Source organism: Procambarus clarkii, chromosome 25 (assembly GCF_040958095.1).
Source record: "Procambarus clarkii isolate CNS0578487 chromosome 25, FALCON_Pclarkii_2.0, whole genome shotgun sequence".
Lineage (NCBI taxonomy): Eukaryota > Metazoa > Arthropoda > Malacostraca > Decapoda > Cambaridae > Procambarus > Procambarus clarkii.
The window spans coordinates 4525616-4546027 of NC_091174.1; the positions used below are offsets into that span (position 1 = coordinate 4525616).

A 20412-nucleotide genomic window follows, 5' to 3' on the forward strand; every position below is an offset into this window, starting at 1 on the left:
TGTTTCACTTTCCACTTCACGTCCTATTTCACTTTCCATTTCACGTCCTGTTTGACTTTCCATTTCACGTCCTGTTTCACTTTCCATTTCACGTCCTGTTTCACTTTCCATTTCACGTCCTGTTTGGCTTTTCATTTCACGTCCTGTTTGGCTTTCCATTTCACGTCCTGTTTGGCTTTCCATTTCACGTCCTGTTTGGCTTTCCATTTCACGTCCTGTTTCACTTTCCATTTCACGTCCTGTTTCACTTTCCATTTCACGTCCTGTTTCACTTTCCACTTCACGTCCTGTTTCACCACCATCTTCACCCCGTCTACCCCCCATAGTTAATTTTTCTAATGCCTCAATCCTCTTTTCTAGTTTTTTTAGATATTCCAATATTTGAGTACCAACCTCAGAGTTCACTATATTGACCTGAACCTTGTTTCCACAAGGTTTAATTTTTTCAGCTGCATTTCCTACTTTCCCTAGGCTCGCCTTAATTGTCTCTGTTCCTTTCTCCCACACATTGTTCATAGGCGCTGTCATTGGCTTCCAACTGTTTCCTCCATGTTCCTGCTGCACAATCTTTCCTTCCTTCGAGGATACATCTATCCTGCTTGTAGCACCCGTCCTCGAGTCTCTCAGATGAGGCTTCATGCGACATAGATAGGAACCAGCATTGTGGCTTCCTCGACAATTGCAACAAGATGGGACGATTTTTTCACCGTTTTTAATCTTGACTCTACACTCTCGAGAGTCGTGTTTCTTACCACAGTACCGACACCTGGGGTCAAACTGGCATTTCCAAGCCATATGTCCCCAACGAGAACACTTCATGCATAATATGGGCTCCTCAATGTATTTTACAACTTTCCTGTAACCTAGTCCTTGCACAAAAAATCTTTCTGGAGCCTCACCCTTTACCAAGGCAACAACCTGGCTTTGTTTTTCACTACGAACACTGTTCCTCTTTGCCCAAACAACACTATCATTGTTGAGCAATAGATAATCAGGATCCAAATAAGTTGGTTGGATAAGTTGGATCCAAATAAGTTGGAAGTGATAGCCGAAGATAGCTTCGGCTATCACAACAAGATGGGACGATATATATATATATATATATATATATATATATATATATATATATATATATATATATATATATATATATATATATATATATATATATATATATATATATATATATATATATATATATATATATATAACCATAACACCCAGGAGCCTCACATATATATATATATATATATATATATATATATATATATATATATATATAGATATTTATATATATATATATATATATATATATTCACTAAAAACAAGAAGTTGGGCTACTCTTATTGCAAATTCGCTGCTTTTAGGCCGCCAGCTCGCTACTTTCCGCAATTCGGGTCTGGCAACCGTGAGGCTCCTGGGTGTTATGGTTAGTGCGAGAATGTGGTGTGGGTCAGTGTGGCTGTGGTGCTACTTCTTTACTGGCTGTGTGCTGATCTCCCCGTAAGACATCCTTCATCTTCCTAGATTATTAAAATGTCTGGTTCATATATCGCCCTGTGTTGGGCAACAGAGGTTTATTTATTTCTTTACATATATACAAGAAGGCATATTTGGTTTATGAGAGTATATCTTGTCTTGAGGTTATCTTGAGAAGCTTTCGGGGCTTATCGTCCCCACGGCCCAGTAGTCGACCAGGCCTCTTGTTTTGTTTCACATCCCCAGGAAGCAGCCTGTAGTAGCTGTCTAACTCCCAGGTACCTATTTACTGCTAGGTGAACAGGGACATCAGGGTGTAAGAAACTTTGCCCATTTGTTTCCTCCTCCACCGGGGATCAAACCCGGAACCATAGGACTACGAATCCCGAACGTTGTCCACTCAGCTGTCGGGCAGGATACAAAATTGACACAAAACTTTAATTTGATTGTAGTGCTGTATTTTTAACTACTGTTAAAGTTAACATGTTTGTACATGTTAAGATTTTTGTGAAATTTTGCAGATTTGTATGTGAAATGAACTGGCTTGCAAAAATACCACATGCTCTCTTGAGGTCTGGCTGTCGTTTTTCTATCCCGGCGCACTGCCAGACTTCCCGATACCTCACTTCTACTGTCACACTCCCACCGGGTGAGTATCCACTTACGGCAGATTTTGGTGAGAAAGAATTAATGCACAAAATAAGAAATATTGTCTTAAAATTGTAAATGTTCTCAATCTGCTTGCACAATACTTATTGAAGAATTTTGTTAGTAGCATGATTCACAGTACAGTACTATTGCACATCACATGATTGATCATTTTTCACTAGATAATTATACACAGTAGTACTCGGATATCAAATTTGTTAATACATGTAGTAGACTTCAGTGTGGTATAAATGAATTAAGATTTGTCTAAAAGTTATTGAAAATAGGCACTGTACATGTAATATTTTTTAAACTAAAATTAGCACAAAAGGATTAGTTAGCTGAATTAAAATATTTTAATTTTGGCATATATACTATGAAGTTTTTAAATGTACTAGCTGATAAAATCTTGAGTCACATGGTGCATACAGAGGGAGTTATGTTTTGACGAAAGCTTATAATTACTGTAGTCCACTTATTTATCCACAAATATATTAAACACAAAGCTACACAAATATAAACATTTACAAAGTTTTCAAAGGGTTCCAAACAGCAACAGAGCATTAGATCAGACCAACAAATCCATTAGACTAAGCTGCTGATGGTTATAAACATAGATGATTGAAGATTAGATGAATGTCTAAATTCAATTTAAATGCTTTTATTGTACCTCTCCATTATCTAGTATCTCCTGTTAAGCTGTTCCCTAAGGTTTGGCACTTGAATAATTAAGTAGTATTTAGCGGTATGTGATAGAAATCGTCTTTCTGTAATTTTAAAACCATTACTACTTCAGAATCGTGCTAAGAATCCTTACTCAGTAGACAGGTAGTTGTTTCTCCAGATGATGCACCATGTGATTTCGGATTATTGTTTCTATAAGTTTTCCCAACTACTGATGTTAAACTTATAGGTTGATTATTACATGGCTTAGATTTGTTATGCTTCTGCATGTGGAATACATTTGCGTGTTTCCTCATTTTGTGGAATTATTCCTGTCTTGACTGATTTGTAAAAAATTAGACAAGTTTTTATAATTTTGTCTGTCACTTACATTAATATTCTTGTATAGAGTTTGTAAGGGCCAGGTATATTATTTGTCATGGTTTTATTTTACACTGTGAACAAATCATGCTCATAAATGATAAAGGTGTGAAAGTTGTACAATTAAAACAATATCAAGACCACAAAGTGCCTAAAAGCTTTTTTTTCTTTGATGTTCCATTCAGCTGCTCCATAAGGTAAGATAATCACTGACTGGAAAGCCATCAAAGGAAAGTTTTCCATAATTACAATTAAATAACCCATTCTCAGGGAATGGTCAGGGAGCAGACCATTCGGCTGCTCCCTGACCTTATGTTGCATTTTAATGGAGACAAATACAGTAGTGCACTTGTTTATCCACAAATATGTTGAGCTTGACTATCAGTCATAGACGTGTCAATTAATTACAGTATAATGGGGAATTTTGTAAAATTATAAAGATATACCCTGTAACCCCAACAAAATGATAAAGCTATTTCCTGCAATATCCATACTGGCTTAACACTTTATGATACTTTACTTACTTGAGCTATTCAATTCAGCTGTTCCATTATATATGATTTATACTGCACTTAAAAGATAGACTCATGTAGTCGATTGGATAACATTCTTGCACTGGCATCACAGGAAAGTTTTTAAAATTTGAAATTTTAAGAAATGATCCAGTGGCTGAATTTGGTCTGTTGTCTAAAGAGATTCATTATAGGGAGATGCCACTGTGTATGTATTTGGCTAAAGATTTTCACCATCTCAGACATTATAAAATTAACAAAGAAAATTATTTATATATTTTAAAGATTTTATAAACATTGAATTTTTTAATTAGGAAGTTTCTTTCAGATATTGAATTTCAAGAGTTGAAGAACAAATTGGAGGAAGATAGGGTGACCCTGATCGATGTTCGCACTCCTAGTGAGCTTGTCACAGATGGAAAAATTCCTAAATCCAAGAATTTAGTATGTATGTATGAAAAGAACACTTGCAGTAATGCTAAAACCTTTGTGAGTGTGTTCTAGTTGTAAATTTGTAATTATATTTCTGGTACATATCCAAAGGTATTTATAGCTATATAACTAGTTTATATAACTAGTTTTGGCACAGTAATGCACAGCATGGAATGAAATATAAGACACTAACTCTTCAAATGATTTAGGATATGTACTGTAATAAGATTGTTTTGTTAGCAAATTGGTGCTTTCAATGTTTCATAATTTAAAATTTTATTCCAACTGAATACACTATGATAATTATTTACAATAATTAAAAGTATGAATTTATATATACAGTATATGCAATGCCTTTAAAGTGACTATGGGTATCACATAAGAACTAGTCTAAAAACATGAATTAAATAAATAAAGCTAATCCAAGGTATACCTACTGTAAATTAAATGATAAAAATTGTAATTTTTTAAATTCTAAGTTATTGCTGTATTTTCAGTACAAATGCTAGGAGTTAAGATCCTTATCCCTGAAGAGGATTTTGCAAAACAGCTTGGGTTTTCCAAACCCAAATTGGATGAACCTGTTGTTGTTAGCTGTTTGGGTGGTATTCGTGCCAGAACTGCTCAGCTGGCAATGATGGGAGTTGGATACACCAATGTCAGGTGAGAAGACTTGCTTTCTTAGTCAACTTTCAATGCAGTGAGTAACATTTGTAACATTTTAATGAACTGTCTTGTCCGTTTTGAGGTTGCTCATGCTGCCACTTTCTAAGGTATAGTCTGTATAGTCTGCTGTGGTATTGGAAAAGAATTATACACAGTCATGCAAGACAACATATGCACTGGTGCTATAGATATCATATTTGATTGTCCCTTCAGGGTCATATAAGATGGTAGGGAGACACTGGAGATATAATCATAGCCCCCTTTTCCTTGTTATATAACAGGGTGAGCATCCAAGGCAAGCTGTGGCTAATAACCAATTTTCCACACTTTATTTACCTTTGCTGACCACCACCAGGTGGCAGGACTGCACATAGGCCCAGCTTCATGTGTGTATTTACAGTAAGATTGTAGAATGGACCAGTTTTTAGGAATTGACCTGCTTTTTAATTTGGTTTGTATCTTGGAATCATAGAAATGTGTTCCAGTTATTAAGCTGTTGTCACAGTACACTGAAGTGAGGTGTTGTTATAGGTCTGTTGAGTGTCCCTTGTACATTATGGTATAATTCTTAGGTTTTCTGGGCAAATAGTTGCTTTTGGTAACCATTCTTTCTATTTGAGTTACTACCACTTGAAGTACAGTGCTCTCCTAAGGAAGCAACAGCGGAGTTCATTTGTTCAAGTTTCTGGTTCATTAGGCCAAGTCATCTTTTCCTCACTATTGCAAGTGGGGTTCTGGCTGATTTGTGAATCCAAAATGTTTAAAAAATCAAAATGTGAAAAATGTTTCACATTTCAAAAATGTGTACTTAGCTCGGGAAGGAGCCAAAGGGTCTTGATTTGGAAATGTTATGGAGTGTTTATGTATACAGACTTGCTACTTTAACTAGACTAAGGATACATTTCAGTAGTTTACATACACACTTAATGAAATTTTGCTCATGATTAAATCTTTAACAACTATACATTTCTTTCCTGGTAGGGTGTATGTTGGATCATACGAAGATTGGATAGAAAAAGGAGGACCCGTGGAATATCCTGAGCCAGAAACACAGGAAGAATGAATGTCTTTGGCTGATGAGTTGGAAAGATAGGTTAAGTAATTCTGTTCTATTTATTATGTACAGTAAAACACCCTTGTATCACACAATATTTCATATAGAAGATCCTTTCACAAATTGTTGCATACTGTATAGCAATAGAGGCTATACTTCACTTACGTCAGTGACATTGTAAGTAATAACTGGAGCAGAGTTTGCAGTACTTTAGTTAATGGTTGTACATAATAATAAAATATGTGAATACTGTACATTATATTAATTGACTTTAATTTTTCTTGAATTTCAAGTTTAGAATGAAATACAGTACTTGTATTGCATATCATACGTACTAAGATACAATCAACATATTGTCTCGAATAGTTCATGGTAATTTTAACGTACAACTTCCCTAAGGCCACGCCCTAAAAATCATAGTGGCTTGTAAAATTGATGTGATGTCTTGTTTTCTATTGATGAGTCCTTGGTTAGGTTAGGTTCAGGCCATTTAGTACATCAGTATAGTAATGACGTGAACGCTTGAGAGGACGGACTGATATAATGGCTGTGGTCTGATGTGCTCGTCTTCTGTCAATTGATAGGTTTTTAGCTTCGACTTTATGCTGACCTCCCAATGTACTTCACTGTACTTCACTAGGTTTTCCATTAGGTTATTCTTACCAGTCGGATCTAAATGATCATTGACTTAGACCAATTCATAGTGTTTTTCTTCTGAGCTTTGCATTGGCTGCTTGAGTAACCTCTTATGTTTTTCCTTTGCAAGATACTTTTAGCATGTAGCATGCTTGTCAGCATGGATGAATTAATTGAAAGTTTGTAGATTTAAACTATCAGCTCTGTTCTGCTTGTCTGGAATTTGTCTGATGGGTATACAGTATTGTATAAGCATCTATATGCTCAGGGGCTTAAGATTCTGTTCCTTAATCTTTACCTGCTGATGATTGTTCCCTTCACAGGATGTTCTTATGGGTTGCTTATTTGTTTTTAACCTTGATTTATATTTTAGTTTCACCCGTAACGGTTCTTTACGGACTTTGGTAGTCTGATGGGTTTTTCTGGTACTGTGCTTTGAGACATTTTTCAGAGTTTCTCCTCATGAAGTTTGGATTTTGCTTTACTGCTTGTTCCAGTTGTAAATGCATTGGTAAAGGAAAACTGCTTAATGTAAAACATGGTCTCTGTGTCCAGGGCATATTTTTCAGCAGATGTGTAGTTGGTTAAACTGAGTTGCCAGTAAGTAAATACTCAGGCACATGATCTTTGGAATGTTTCCACTAACAAGCTTTCATAACTTGGCCTGCTGTGGTGTGTGGGTTGGAGGGGCCGGTCAGAACGTTCTCCTGCACCTATGTAGTATGTTCTCTTCCCATTCTTCTTGCTGATTGTCTTTTCTCTTGCTTACTGTGCTGGTGTCCTGGCCTCCAATGAGAGGTTCTTTATCCTTCAGCATACCTCTCCAAAATATGGCTTTAATAATTACTGAGAATGTCAGTGAAGAGGTGCCATAAGTTTGGGTTGCTAAACTTCACTTGCATAAATGTATCCTATCAAGTGTATACCCCATGTATTTTAATTTCAATTTTAACACTCCATGCACCCAATATTCGCATATGAAATTTAATTCTCTACCCTTTCAGTCATCATATCTCTCGCACACAAGAAACTATCATCTAAACTGCCACAACTGTGGTATCTGGACAGTATCTCTCAAACATTAGGCTCACACCTTTCTGTAAATCTCATTTCACATCTCGCTATAATACAAGAAGAGGCGTGTTTACATGAACAAACATTATGGTAGGTTAATAGCTCTGGGTTATAATCCAACATTACTTTATTATAATATAACAGTGCATAACTTCATTCACCATTATAATGCGATACATAAAATAATAGCAATAGTTCATAAGAAAACATACTAATAATGAGGGTGAATAAAACATTCTTGACTTGGAAAACTGGAGTAAGTATTATCAAAATGGGGCACTAAACCAGAATGGTCAGGCTCCTCATACAACATTTTTCATAAAAGCTCATCCCCCAACAATATCCAGTGACATTGTCCTAATATTCATATGCATAAAGTGCATTTTTCTTTTTTTATATTACAGTACTTTCATGCATAGCATGTGAGAAAATCCAACATTCAAATCTGAAAGTCTGTCATAACTGAACGAACGAATGAACAATATTAAGGTTTGTTCCTATATACCCTTCTAAGTTGTGTACTAAGCACTAGGCATGATATAGTTAACTCAACAATACAAAACATGAACAGTACATATTTTACATAAAACACATGGGTTATGCAATCACATGATATTTCTCTTGTAGGCCCTGTTTTGGGTTACTTCACACAATAAAACTGTACATAAACATTCCCAAAACTTATTTTATATGTAAGTAGTGTAAGTATCTACATTTTAGTTAATTCTAAGAAAAATCTGGAATAAAGAAATGTAACCCGATATAATTTAATAGAAACTTATTGAATCTATTGCAAATAGCTTTATACAAATTTCCTTACTGCAGGGACATAATGGAGCACATTTAACACAATTTTGAATGTCATTTCCACCCCCCCCCAATAGGAAATCTTTACAGTGCTTCATTCATATGGGAACTGCAGGAAATTATACTTTACAATTTTTTTTTCTTTAATTTAATTTTATAAAACAAATATGCAAATTTTTAACATTTATTAAATGCAACAAAAAAGCTTTCGAGGCTAAATTTTGCAATGCATTCTCCTCCTGACTGTTACACACCAAAGTATCGAGAAGGCATTAACCTGAATTTGCATTCAGGATCCAACTGAAGTTAAGAGTTTTTAATTTTATAGTGTAGTGTCTTCCATTAGTTATCCATCAGCAAGATCTTCCTGGTTGAAGTATCTAGCCACAATACAGATGATAACGTTGAGATGAGGCAAATGTGGATGTTCTGAAGATTTCTGAAACAATATGGATACACTGATCAGGTAAGAGGAACAAGTTATCCTAACCTGAACAAAAAAGCTAAATTGATTTATAAAAGTAATTGTAAGAGCAAAGAGGAAACTACATAAAACCTTACTGCCCTATATATGGCAGCTCCCAACTACTCTCTCTCTCTCTCTCTCGTGTGTGTGTAACCTATGCTCGAAACCAGTGATTCCGTGTCTTTTTGCTACCTAGTTTCTCTAATTTTTTTTTCTCTCCACAGGTGCTACCCAGCCTGCTGCCCCTACAGAACCCCACACACACTAAATCAAACCTTGCCACCTGGTTTCGGCGTTACTGGTGGTAGTGTGTGCACATTTTTCAACCACCTGCAGAAGATGGGAATCATGTTGACCAATCCACACTAGAAAATGAAGGGACGACGACGTTTCGGTCTGTCCTGGACCTTGAAGTCGATTGTGATGAGGAAATAAGTTGAAGGCAATAAATAAGCGAGAGGTGAGGAACAAGGCAAAAGGTATGCAAGGTAAGGTGTAGTAGAGGGGATAGTAACAGGAAAAAGATCAAAGGTAACTGTAGAAGGCCTATTGAACCATACGCGGTAGCTCTTATTTATAACAACCCAATAAGAAGGGGGATAGTAATGGAATAAGAAGAGGATAGCAAGGGATCGTAAGAGAAAATAATGGACAGAAAACGAAAAAGAGAGAGATAAATGGAAGGGTAAGCTTATGTTAGGTCACGTTTGTTAGAAAGATTACAGCATTTGAGTATATACTGTGAAAGGGAAGAGTCAACAGCAACAAAGCGAGGACTCAAGTTCATGTTGGGTACATTATGTATTAGAGCCAATTCAACATGATGGCATCTGTGTAGAGTAGAGGCAGGAAAGATTATTTTGGAGGAAGACCAATCTTTCAAATAATCTTTCACGCCTCTACTCTACACAGATGCCATCATGTTGAATTGGCTCTAATACATAATGTACCCAACATGAACTCGAGTCCTGGCTTTGCTGCTGTTGACTCTTCCCTTTCACAGTATATACTCAAATGCTGTAATCTTTCTAACAAACGTGACCTAACATAAGCTTACCCTTCCATTTATCTTTCTCTTTTTCGTTTTCTGTCCATTATTTTCTCTTACGATCCCTTGCTATCCTCTTCTTATTCCATTACTATCCCCCTTCTTATTGGGTTGTTATAAATAAGAGCTACCGCGTATGGTTCAATAGGCCTTATGCAGTTACCTTTGATTCTTTTTCCTGTTACTATCCCTCCTCTACTACACCTTACCTTGCATACCTTTTTGCCTTGTTCCTCACCTCTCTTGCCTATTTATTGCCTTCAACTCAGTCCTTAATCACAATCGACTTGAGAATGGTCCAGGACGGACCGAAACGTCGTCGTCCATTCACTTTCTAGTGTGTGGTCTGGTCAATGTACTTCAGCCACGTTATTGTGACTCATCGCCTGCATATGGGAATCATTACCATCTAACAACCCTCGAGTCTTCATTCTTCAGGTAAATGCCTTCCTACCTCGTGAAAGCAGAAATGGGGTAATTGTTATTACTACTACTCAGGAGTAATCACACTAACGTGACTGCATCAGTGAGAATCCGCAGGAGAAGTGATGAGGGTTTGAATCTATGCTGGGGGGAGGGTTGCCACGCGTGCACACTAGCAACTATACCATGATATGTCATAAGGATTGCAACCTAGAGTTCAATTGAACCCACAAGGATTTCCCAAGGCTTCAACTGAAGCTGGAACAGGCTTTTCACAATCCTCCCCCCTAGGCACTCTGGCTCTGTCATCCAGGAATGTTCACTCTGTGTATTGAAAGAGGAGCATCAGAGGTAGAAAATTCCTAGATGACAGAGCCAGAGTGCATGGGAGGATTGTGAAAAGCCTGTTCCAGCTTCAGTTGAAGCCTTGGGAAATCCTTGTGGGTTCAATTGAACTCCAGGTTGCAATCCTTATGACATATCATGGTATAGTTGCTAGTGTGCACGCGTGGCAACCCTCCCCCCAGCATAGATTCAAACCCTCATCACTTCTCCTGCGGATTCTCACTGATGCAGTCACGTTAGTGTGATTACTCCTGAGTAGTAGTAATAACAATTACCCCATTTCTGCTTTCACTGAGGTAGGAAGGCATTTACCTGAAGAATATAAAATGGCACCACAGGAAAATATTAAAGATGCTGTATTGAAAATGACACCCCTCAATAAACTACCTGCCACATTTATGTATCATGGTAAAGGAATTGCAACTCGTTTTACTGCTGTACCCACAGGATCCCAAGGCTTCTACTGAAGCCAAACCAGGTTTTCACACAATTCCCCCATGCACTCGGGCTCTGTCGTCCCGTAGTTCTACCAGACGCCCCACATTCAATACACAGAAAAAATCACATTATCATGATATATCAATGAACAAATCCACAGGTGTGTTGATGAGGGTTCGAACCTATGCAGTGGGTGTTCCTAGATTCACGCTTTAGTCTATCTGGGAACCCCCAGCACGTAGGTTCGAACACTCGTCACGGTTCTCGTGGATTTGTTCATTGGTATGTCATGATGTGATTTTTGTGTCTTGAATGAGGGACGTCAGAGGTAGAGCTACTGGACGACAGAGCCCGAGTGCAATGGTGTGAAACCCCGGTTCGGCTTCAGTGGAAGCCTTGGGATCCTTGTGGGTGCAGTAGTAATGCAGGCTGCAATTCCTTTATCATGTTGTGGTACAGCTGACTAGAGCGTGCATCCGAGAACACCCACTGCATACGTTCGAACCCTCATCACCGCACCTGTGGATTTGTTCAATGTAATCACTATGTACTCTATGTCTATCTTGATAGATATCGTGCAGTTAATGAGAATAATATTAGCTGTGAAGAGCTGCAATTTACATGACAGACGTATGTTTGACAGTAAACAATCACTGAAAACTGTACAAGTTCTACACATTCCCATTTTAGCAATATCTTTGTACTATAAAGAATCTTATTAAAACAAACTAATGATGCAACTTAGACTTTTTATTTAAATAGAATGGGGGCCATAATATGCCAAACAAAATTAAAACTTTCACTTACCAAAGCTGATCTGATTTGAGCACACATCCTAGCTATGTGTCGAATTTGAGAACAGCTCTCTGGTGTGAGGGGTTTCTCTAGACATGCAAGGAGAGCATAAAACCAGCGACCCTGTGGCTCCGAGAAGCCCAGCACTTCCAGCCACTGAGAGTGCCACTCCAACAGGTTTTGAAGACCTCTCTGTTTCATAAAGTTTTAGACCTTTTAATTACAGGACAAATTAATGACTGTGTGTGAAATGACAAAAAATATGCTGAAATTTAATCTCAGATGCTTCATATGCCCTTCTTAAATCAGATATATATCAATATGATTAATTAACCTTAATATTCTTACTTTAGAAAACTTAATGTATATAGCAATATATTCATAACTTTCCAATTGAAATAGCAAATGTCGCCTTCTATTTTTGTTTTATAAAACACACTTATGGCACAGAATAATGCATGTCTAATATGGTATTAATGGATGTTACATAAACCAAAGGTAAACAATATACAAATGTCAGATGCATTACCTATATTTTGATGTGGAAAAATGAGACTGAATAATATGTAATGGAAGGGAACACAGAATACAAAACAGTGTTTCATATCAAATTAGTGAATACAGTACAATGAATTCTTGTGTTGAACTGGAGGTTTGGTTTGGCTTTAAAGATCAATGGAATGACTGACATAAGGCACTGTCCAACTGTGAAAATTTTTGGATTAAATTAGTAAACAAGTCAAAATGCATCTATTTACACCACTACTTTAATCAAGATTTATGGATGTTAATCTGTCTACTTTACTGTGGTCACTCCCATTTCTATGTACAATAAATTTTGCAAGTTTTACTTTACTATTCTGTCTTACTATATTTTTTATTGATTTAACAATGAAGACTGAAATTTAACCGAAAGTTGAAAGGCTGAACATTGATTTAACAATATTTTAGAGTCAATTTTGCTTTATTATTGTCTTACATTCATAATAGGGAGTAAAGAGCTTTATAATGTATCTACATCACAGTGAACATTCATTCCCAGCCTTTTCAATTCTGTCTTACATGAAAAACTAATTACTTAACAGTAGATTATTTTTGTTCTTTGGTGGAGTTTTTTGTTAACTTCATAGACAATTCCTCCTGGGAATGCAGGCCAATATATGTAGAAAAATGGAAAGAAAAACAAAAACGGCTGAACAATTGACACGGTCCAAATTCTAACCTGTTTAATGTTAAGAACGATGCTCATGAGTGGCTGCTGGCCCTCGACCAGTGGCGGTGGGGCAGCATCCTTGTTGGCCTGCTTCAGTAACGCCAGCTGGAAACTGTTACCAAAACATAACTTGCACCACTCCTCGTGATTTTTAAGACCTGGCTGGATGATGAAATATAGAAATTAAAAGATGATGCTCCCACATTAACTTATGTGTAATAAATCATATCAATGGCAATATAATCATTTGTCAGTAGTCTATTAGTGGTCTTGGAAAGGCATACAAAGCCAAACCAATAAACAAATCTTTCCGGTGATTTTTAAAACAACAATAATGAAGAAAAAAGTGTTTTAATGAAATGTTAAAGGGAACTGCTAAAACTGCATACAATACGGTGAAGCTTTATATAAGGAAAAAGAGGATGATGGCTGTAAAAACTTAGGTGCAAACTTAATTTTTAATAATCCAGTGAAAAGAAAAGGTGAATTACATGTACAATACACAAGATTATAGCTCTGGTTAAATCTACATAAACAGACTGAGTACCAATACGACAACATGTTCTGCTTCTATGACATCTTACCAATGGAATGGGTGATGGCGGAATTTGTTTTGATGTTCTTAAATTTGCAATCTGCGTTCTGAGTTTGGAAAATGCTGCTAATAATTCTTGCTGAGTCTCTGAAGATGGTGCGTAACCATTTGGGGCCGATGCTTTAACTTCTTTCTGTAATGGTTATTTGCTTAGATAATTACTGTATAATACAAAAACCTTGGCAAAATTACAAAATGTACTATTATAACCCTCAATTGTGAGGGTAAAAACATGAAAAATACATGTGGATGAAAATTTTTGTGTGGAATGCATGCCATAAGCTACAACTTTCGTGTTGAATTCCCATGATCAAGACTGTACCTTCTCACTCCTTTCCAATTTATATTGCCATTATTTTACCCATAAATTTGTTACCACTAAATTTTTTAATATAGTACTGTATAAATCTAATAAATATACAATGTGGGGATAATTTTTGGATTGTAGAAGTACTACAGTACAGTATTTCATACTTATTATGTCTGCTTAAGTTGTACAAAAAGAGTACATTAATAAAAACAAATGTAAATTGTCAATCGATAAATTTACTGCATTACTTTTTGGGATGTTAGGGAAGAGGGAGGAGTAAAGAGTGAAGGATGGTGGATACAGTATTATTATAATGCTTTATTCAGTCCCTTACTCATGATATTAACTCACAACTTTGCATTATCATTATAACAAAGCCTATTCCCAGTACAGTATCCAGTTCCCAGAACACGATCCTCCGATAAGTTTACATCTAGACTTCAAGTTTCTGCTGGGTGCACAGTAAAGTCAAGCTCTCAGAACTCACAATAGTGAGGATCCCGATAGTACAGACGGGTTCATTCTCAACTCAAAATTGAGAATCCCGGGGGTTCGAACCCTGGGCGGCACAGAAATTGTTGGGTGCGTTTCCTTTCATCTCATGCCCCTGTCCACCTAGCATTAAATAGGTACCCACGAGTTAGTCCGCTTGTTGTAGGGGTTGTATCCTGGGCACAGTCAGTAATTTGACCCTGTGAGAGGGGCATTTAGGACCTCGGTATAAGCCTAACATGTACTGTATGTACAACCTGACTTCCTCTCCCCCGACACAATGAATTATTAATTACAGTATTATTAAAGATAATTTTGTCAAATCATTTCACCCCTGTTTAGGATTTATACCAAAGATTTCTTGCTTGGAAAGCAGCCGTGCCACAGTAACTGCTACATTATACAGCCAGTAAGTATTTATGACACTGGGGACAAGGTAATAATATTTATATTATTGTAGTTCAAACCAAACATAAAACTTGGTTATTTTGATACGATAATAATGTATCAGTACAGTATGCTAATATTGCACATGGAATCCAAATCTTAATTTTAACTTAAACCATAAGAATACAAGACCATAGAAGCCTACTGGCCTATACAAAGCAGCTCCTATATATAGCCACAAACTCATTCATACATGTCTAATTTACTCCTGAAAAAATCCAGTTATCCTATAGCTATTATGTTACCTGGTAATTTGTTCTATAAATCAACAAGCCTATTCCCAAACAAGTACTTACTCAGGTCTTCCTGAATCTAAACTTGTCAAATTTGTAGCCATTCAGAAAAGTAATTGACTAGAAAAATTCAGTGGATATGGAAAGCTCCTCTATAAGCAGATTATTTGATTACTCTTTAAGCAAGCTTCACCATGTCTATAGGATATAATCATAAGCAATAAAACAAGTTGACATTTAAGTACCAGAGCCACGGTGAACTTTTCAAATGCTCCTGCATGTGCATATTAGTTCACCAACAAGTGGGTTCTAAACAAGAATCACTCCACATTCTTTCCAACGCAAGAACTCTGTTCGCAGCGCAGGCAAAGTAGTGCCACAAGCGAGGAAACACCGGTGGTCACTTTTGATGTCAAGGAGTGTTTGAAAGGACATTATAGAGATTTTATGAATGAACCTACAGATGATTCTGGGACAAATTAAATGTTCTTGTGTTTTCCAAGCCCTGGCCCTGCAGGAATGTTTGAATATTTCCTGTGGTGCTGGTGCCCGATTGTTGATATACCCTGTATGTTTATAATTCTGTCCCACAGACACAGCAAATCTTAATAAGCAACTGAGTGGAATAACAGGATGATGTCTTGAGCCCATTCTGAAAATGAAACCCAGCACAGTACAATTTGTACTTGCTCCAAATGCAGTACTTGCCCCAAATGCTGTGCATATTAGTGGATTTAGTATGTACCCTGTACAGTTGTACCTTATTTTTTTATTTAATCCGTTCCCAGAGACGGTTTGTAAATCGAAATTGTGCAAACCGAAAAAAATTTTCACACAAGAAATAATGTAAATTGAATTAATATTTTTGGGAGTGTGGAACGGATTAACCTCAAAATACACTTCATACATAATACAGTACACACAAATATTTTGTACTATAGTATGTACAAGTTATAGCTTACCTTTACTGATGACTCTTGTTGGCATATGGAAGACTGAGGAGGGTGGGAGGAGGAGAGGTGTTAGTGTTTGGAAGGGGAGTCCCCTTCCATTATAACATCAGGCAGTGATGACTTCTCTGGGGTACACATCTCTCCTACGTTTTGCAGGCATACCACTAGGACCTGGTTGTGACTCACTGCTTGTTTGTCTCACCGAGAACCTTTCCATACAGACTTGTTTTTCATCCATGGTCATCCTTACATGTGTTTTCTTAGGTTGAACCTTACCACTGACTTTCTTGGGACCCATGGCATGGTATATAATAATTACTTTTATGTTTAGATACCAAAAAAAAATGAAAAAACAATGAAATTCTTTACAAAGAATTCAAGCGAGATCGTCATTAGGTGGAAGGCACTGGTAAACTGCAGTGTGGTCGCCTGTGCCACCAGAACCCATGTGCTCAGTCAACCCATACGTGTATCAACAAACTCACAAAGCCAGGCAAAGCTCTTAAACCGATTCAAATTTTGCAAAGAAATTGAGCTAATAACCCGAAAAAATTGTAAAGAGGGATGTTCGTTACCCGAGGTTCCGCTGTACTAGCTCTATCTAGAAATCCAACATTCTGTTTGTAACTCATATGTATGTAATTTTACCTGAATAAATATTATTATATTATTTATTTATTATAATTAATCTGTAAGAAACTAACTTATCAATATTAAACCCCTAGCAGAGTAGATCAAACCCACCTTAACAATGCTTCCTAGTTTCTTTAATTTCTTCCTGTCCAAGTCCACTGTTACAACCTCTTGGCACTGCTTGGCCTCCCACCTGTGATAAATAATGACGTTATAAATAATAATGAGTTAATCATAGTTAAGCATTACTCTGCATTTTCTACCTGTGCTGCCAGCTAACTAGGTACAGAACAGTAGAAAAAAAAAGGACCTTTCAGAGAATTTATAAACTTTGGTCTTTGAAAAAGCATTATGAAAGCACCATCTACAAAAATTACAGCTAAGGTACTGTCTATTAACTTTATTACAGAATTTTCATGCATTAAAATTGGCATTTTGCATAATTATCACATTTGTACCATCCATATTATATACCGTATACTAAACTTTACTGTTTACAAACACAGAACAGAATTTCTAAATGATTATTCACTACTTATCAGAAAATACTTACACAACATGTCGAAGATACTCTTCAGCAGATGCTGGAGGAATTGCTGGGTTGTAGTCATTGGGAACTTTTGTTGTCGGTAAAGCCTGAGACAGGAGAGTGTCATCTGAGCTGTCAGAGTCACTTGCCATGTTCAACTATCTTGTGTGTCCTTTCCAAATTAATTATAGCATTGGTTAATATATTACAGATTATTTCATAGCACTAAAATAAAAATCCTTCACCTAAGGGTTCTTATCATGTGACACACTGTAAATTTAAGAGGTAATGAGTGATATCAAATTAAGAAGTACAATACAGGGGCTATCAGTTTACAGCAGGAATGTATTTCAAATTGGCTGTCATAAGTCTATTTATCAAAATTTGGAACACTATTTACCATATTGTACTGTACATACAATGCTGTAAAAAGAGAGTTAGGTTTCTGAATCAATAAAATCCCCATACAAAACTATTTAACAAAATTCTGAATAGTAATAAAGTTGAACAAACCTTTCCTTTATTTACCTGCAATGCTAGTTGCCTTATTGGAATTGCCAAGTTTCATACAGGACTGAGTACAGTATTTTACATGAAGTTACAAGGGTTTGGGGGTACCCAAAACTGCCTGGTTCTGTCTCCCCCATCTGTCTATCAAGCTATATCTCCAGCTATCCATCCATTTATCAATCTGTTTATCTCTCCAACTATCTCATTTACTTAGCTACCTATCCATCTATCTATTCATTTATCAATCTGTCCATCAAGCTATCTCTACATCTATTCATCAAGCTCGCTCACTCTCTCCATTTATCCCATCCAGTGATCTATCCATTTATCCATCCATCTATTGCTCAATTTACTCATCTATCAATTCCTGTATCTATTCTTCTATATCTATGAATATCTATCAATCTATCCAGCTATCTTTCACTATCCATCCATTATTAAGCCATTTATCTATTCATCCACCCATCTGTCTATCCATCTATATGGATAGATTCTGGATCCATCATCTCTTCATTAATCCATCATTCTATCTATCCATCTCTGTCTGCCTCTTTCCCTCTTTCTCTTATAAAAATAGTTTTCTACCATTACTGTGTGGCAGTCATTGATAGGAAGAGCTTAGCAGGCTGAAATATTAAAAAATATAAAGATTATCTTATTAGCAAGATAAACATATCAAAACCTTTCCAGTCTGCTGCATAGTACCTGTATACCAATGTATAGTTTTACTTGGTGGGGGGGTCATGCACTCTTATTAAATAAGGTAAGGGGTTAGTTAGGTTAGGTTTTGTTTAGTTAGGTTAGGTAAGGGTGAGTTTGGTTAAGTTTTAATTTTTTATTTATATATACAAGAGTTCTTACATTCTTGAACAGCCACTAGTACACATAGCATTTCGGGCAGGTCCGAAATCCTAAAATTCCCCGGAATATGACCCGCCAAATCGTTTAACAACCAGGGGCCAATTTTACTGTTGGGTGAACAGAGACTACAGTCAAAGATTGACGCCCAGTAAATCCACCCTGGCCAAAGTGCTCGCGAAACACCAGGCGAGTGTCTTACCACTACGCCTTGGGGACTACTAGTTTAGAGCAGTCTAGAGTAAGTTTAGAGTACAGTTTAGAGTAAGTAAGGTTTAGTTTAGTTATATGAATACCAGTATGTTTGGTTAGGTTTAAGGGGAGGACAACCAGGCGACTTGTCACTTTTAGTTTTCTGTCAACAGAGGACTAAATTTTCCATCTTGAAATAACAGTTATGGACTAAACATTTTGTGTAAGTGCTGCCACCTGGGAAGCTGGTACAGGTATAATCACACCAGATTTTTACCTTTTCTGTCTATTAACCAAAATGACAAAAAAAAACAGGGAAATCTTCTTCTCTATCATTGTAATTACTAGTATAAAGAGTGGCTAGAAAGCCAAATACTGTACTAATATTAATTAAATCCTGTACACCTTAAAACAGGCACACTTTTTTATAACAAGCCTATACATATTTTTGTTCAAACTAATTCCTCTCACATACCCGCAGCTGTGTTTTAACACGAATATTCCTCCACACCTGCACAGGTTCCTCGCGTCACACTACAGTTATAAACTAGAGACAACTAGAGACAACAGCAGCAACACTCTTGACTGGAAGACTCGGATGTGGAGGCCTTTGGTTTGCGTCGCTTTATGAACAAAACTTCCCATGCGCTCATTAAAGAAAACGACTCTCAGGACGGTCTATGTTGTATGGCATTCCGGTGCTCGCCGTTCACTACTCACCTAGTTGTGTTTGCGGGGGTTGAGCTCTGGCTCTTTGGTCCAGCCTCTTAACCGTCAATAAATTGGTTGATTGACGGTTGAGAGGCCCTAGTAGGCTGAGATGCCTGAGCCTACTGGGCTCTGATTGCTAATCACTGCTAATTAGTCATTGTTTTCGACCATTTCGATCATTGTCCAAAACGCTATGCGTACTAGTGGCTTTAGGTATTGTATGTACTATCTCTATCTTTAAATCCAACATTATGTATGTAATTCAATGTGTGTACCTTTACCTGAATAAAAAATTTAAATCTAAATCTATTAACGGGGGTGTAATCATCTAGTTGTATTCACCTAGTTGTGCTTGCGGGGGTTTGAGATTTGGCTCTTTGGTCCCGCCTTTCGGCTGTCCATCAACTACACTTACATAATCGTGAATTTCGTGGTGTGCGTCAATAATCGTCAATTCATTATTTCCACATTTCTTGATTACTGAACTGTGGAATACACACTTTCTGTCATCTTTGTCTTCACTCTTTTCTACAATAATATTTACTAATACGAACTACTTTAGTTTAAATTAATAATACCCAAATTACGAGCAGAGTAGAAGGTACAATCCTTAACTGTAGCCTCTGTTCACCCAGCAGTGATTGGGTACCTGGTTGTTAAACGATTTTTCGGGTCGTATTCCGAGGGAAATTAGAATTAAGGACTTGCTCGAAACGCTATGCATGCTAGTGGCTGTACAAGAATGTAAGCACTCGTGTACATATAAATAAATAAAAAATAAAAAATAAAAAAATAAAAATAATTAATAATAATTCACTATATCGGGGGACAGGAAGCCAGAGTGTATTCATACACATTTGGCTATTATC

At 36.8% G+C, this 20412-nt stretch overlaps 2 protein-coding genes across 8 annotated transcripts; one reads left to right on the forward strand and one right to left on the reverse strand.

Annotated features, from left to right (window-relative positions):
• The first annotated feature begins 1342 nt into the window (after positions 1-1342).
• On the forward strand, positions 1343-9276 carry LOC123756398 (rhodanese domain-containing protein CG4456-like). 4 transcript variants are annotated; one of them, XM_069331186.1, is made up of 6 exons: positions 1394-1503; positions 2001-2128; positions 4012-4131; positions 4613-4778; positions 5763-5874; positions 9043-9276. In XM_069331186.1, exons 1-5 carry the CDS (start codon positions 1427-1429, stop codon positions 5842-5844), a joined length of 573 nt encoding a protein of 190 aa, XP_069187287.1. In that variant the 5' UTR covers positions 1394-1426; the 3' UTR covers positions 5845-5874; positions 9043-9276. The 4 variants fall into 4 exon arrangements, with proteins under 4 accessions (XP_069187288.1, XP_069187287.1, XP_045595476.2 ...); XM_069331187.1 differs by lacking the exon at positions 9043-9276 and having other exon boundaries at positions 1343-1429; positions 5763-6087; XM_045739520.2 differs by lacking the exon at positions 9043-9276 and having other exon boundaries at positions 5763-6087.
• Positions 7655-19487, reverse strand: Gem2 (Gemin 2). 4 transcript variants are annotated; one of them, XR_006772641.2, is made up of 8 exons: positions 19308-19467; positions 17297-17444; positions 16855-16936; positions 13665-13808; positions 13090-13242; positions 11880-12059; positions 11022-11591; positions 7655-8791 (listed from the first exon to the last, which is right to left on the reverse strand). XR_006772641.2 is itself a non-coding variant. In XM_045739518.2 (7 exons), the coding sequence occupies exons 2-7, from the start codon at positions 17422-17424 to the stop codon at positions 8699-8701; spliced, it is 780 nt and encodes a 259-aa protein (XP_045595474.1). In that variant the 5' UTR covers positions 17425-17444; positions 19344-19487; the 3' UTR covers positions 7655-8698. The 4 variants fall into 4 exon arrangements, 3 of the variants coding, with proteins under 3 accessions (XP_045595474.1, XP_045595473.1, XP_045595475.1); XM_045739518.2 differs by lacking the exon at positions 11022-11591 and having other exon boundaries at positions 19344-19487; XM_045739517.2 differs by lacking the exon at positions 11022-11591.
• Between the last annotated feature and the right edge of the window lie 925 nt (positions 19488-20412).

Bases quoted from the DNA above. Each gene is read 5' to 3' on its own strand.
- LOC123756398 (XM_069331186.1), top strand. From the start codon at position 1,427: ATGGTTAGTGCGAGAATGTGGTGTGGGTCAGTGTGGCTGTGGTGCTAC. The intron at 2,129-4,011 runs GTGAGTATCCAC...AGTTTCTTTCAG, and splicing joins TACTGTCACACTCCCACCGG to ATATTGAATTTCAAGAGTTG. The intron at 4,779-5,762 runs GTGAGAAGACTT...CTTTCCTGGTAG, and splicing joins GTTGGATACACCAATGTCAG to GGTGTATGTTGGATCATACG.
- Gem2 (XM_045739518.2), bottom strand. From the start codon at position 17,424: ATGGCAAGTGACTCTGACAGCTCAGATGACACTCTCCTGTCTCAGGCT. The intron at 16,937-17,296 runs GTAAGTATTTTC...TATTTATCACAG, and splicing joins GAGTATCTTCGACATGTTGT to GTGGGAGGCCAAGCAGTGCC. The intron at 13,809-16,854 runs GTGGGTTTGATC...TAACCATTACAG, and splicing joins AACTAGGAAGCATTGTTAAG to AAAGAAGTTAAAGCATCGGC.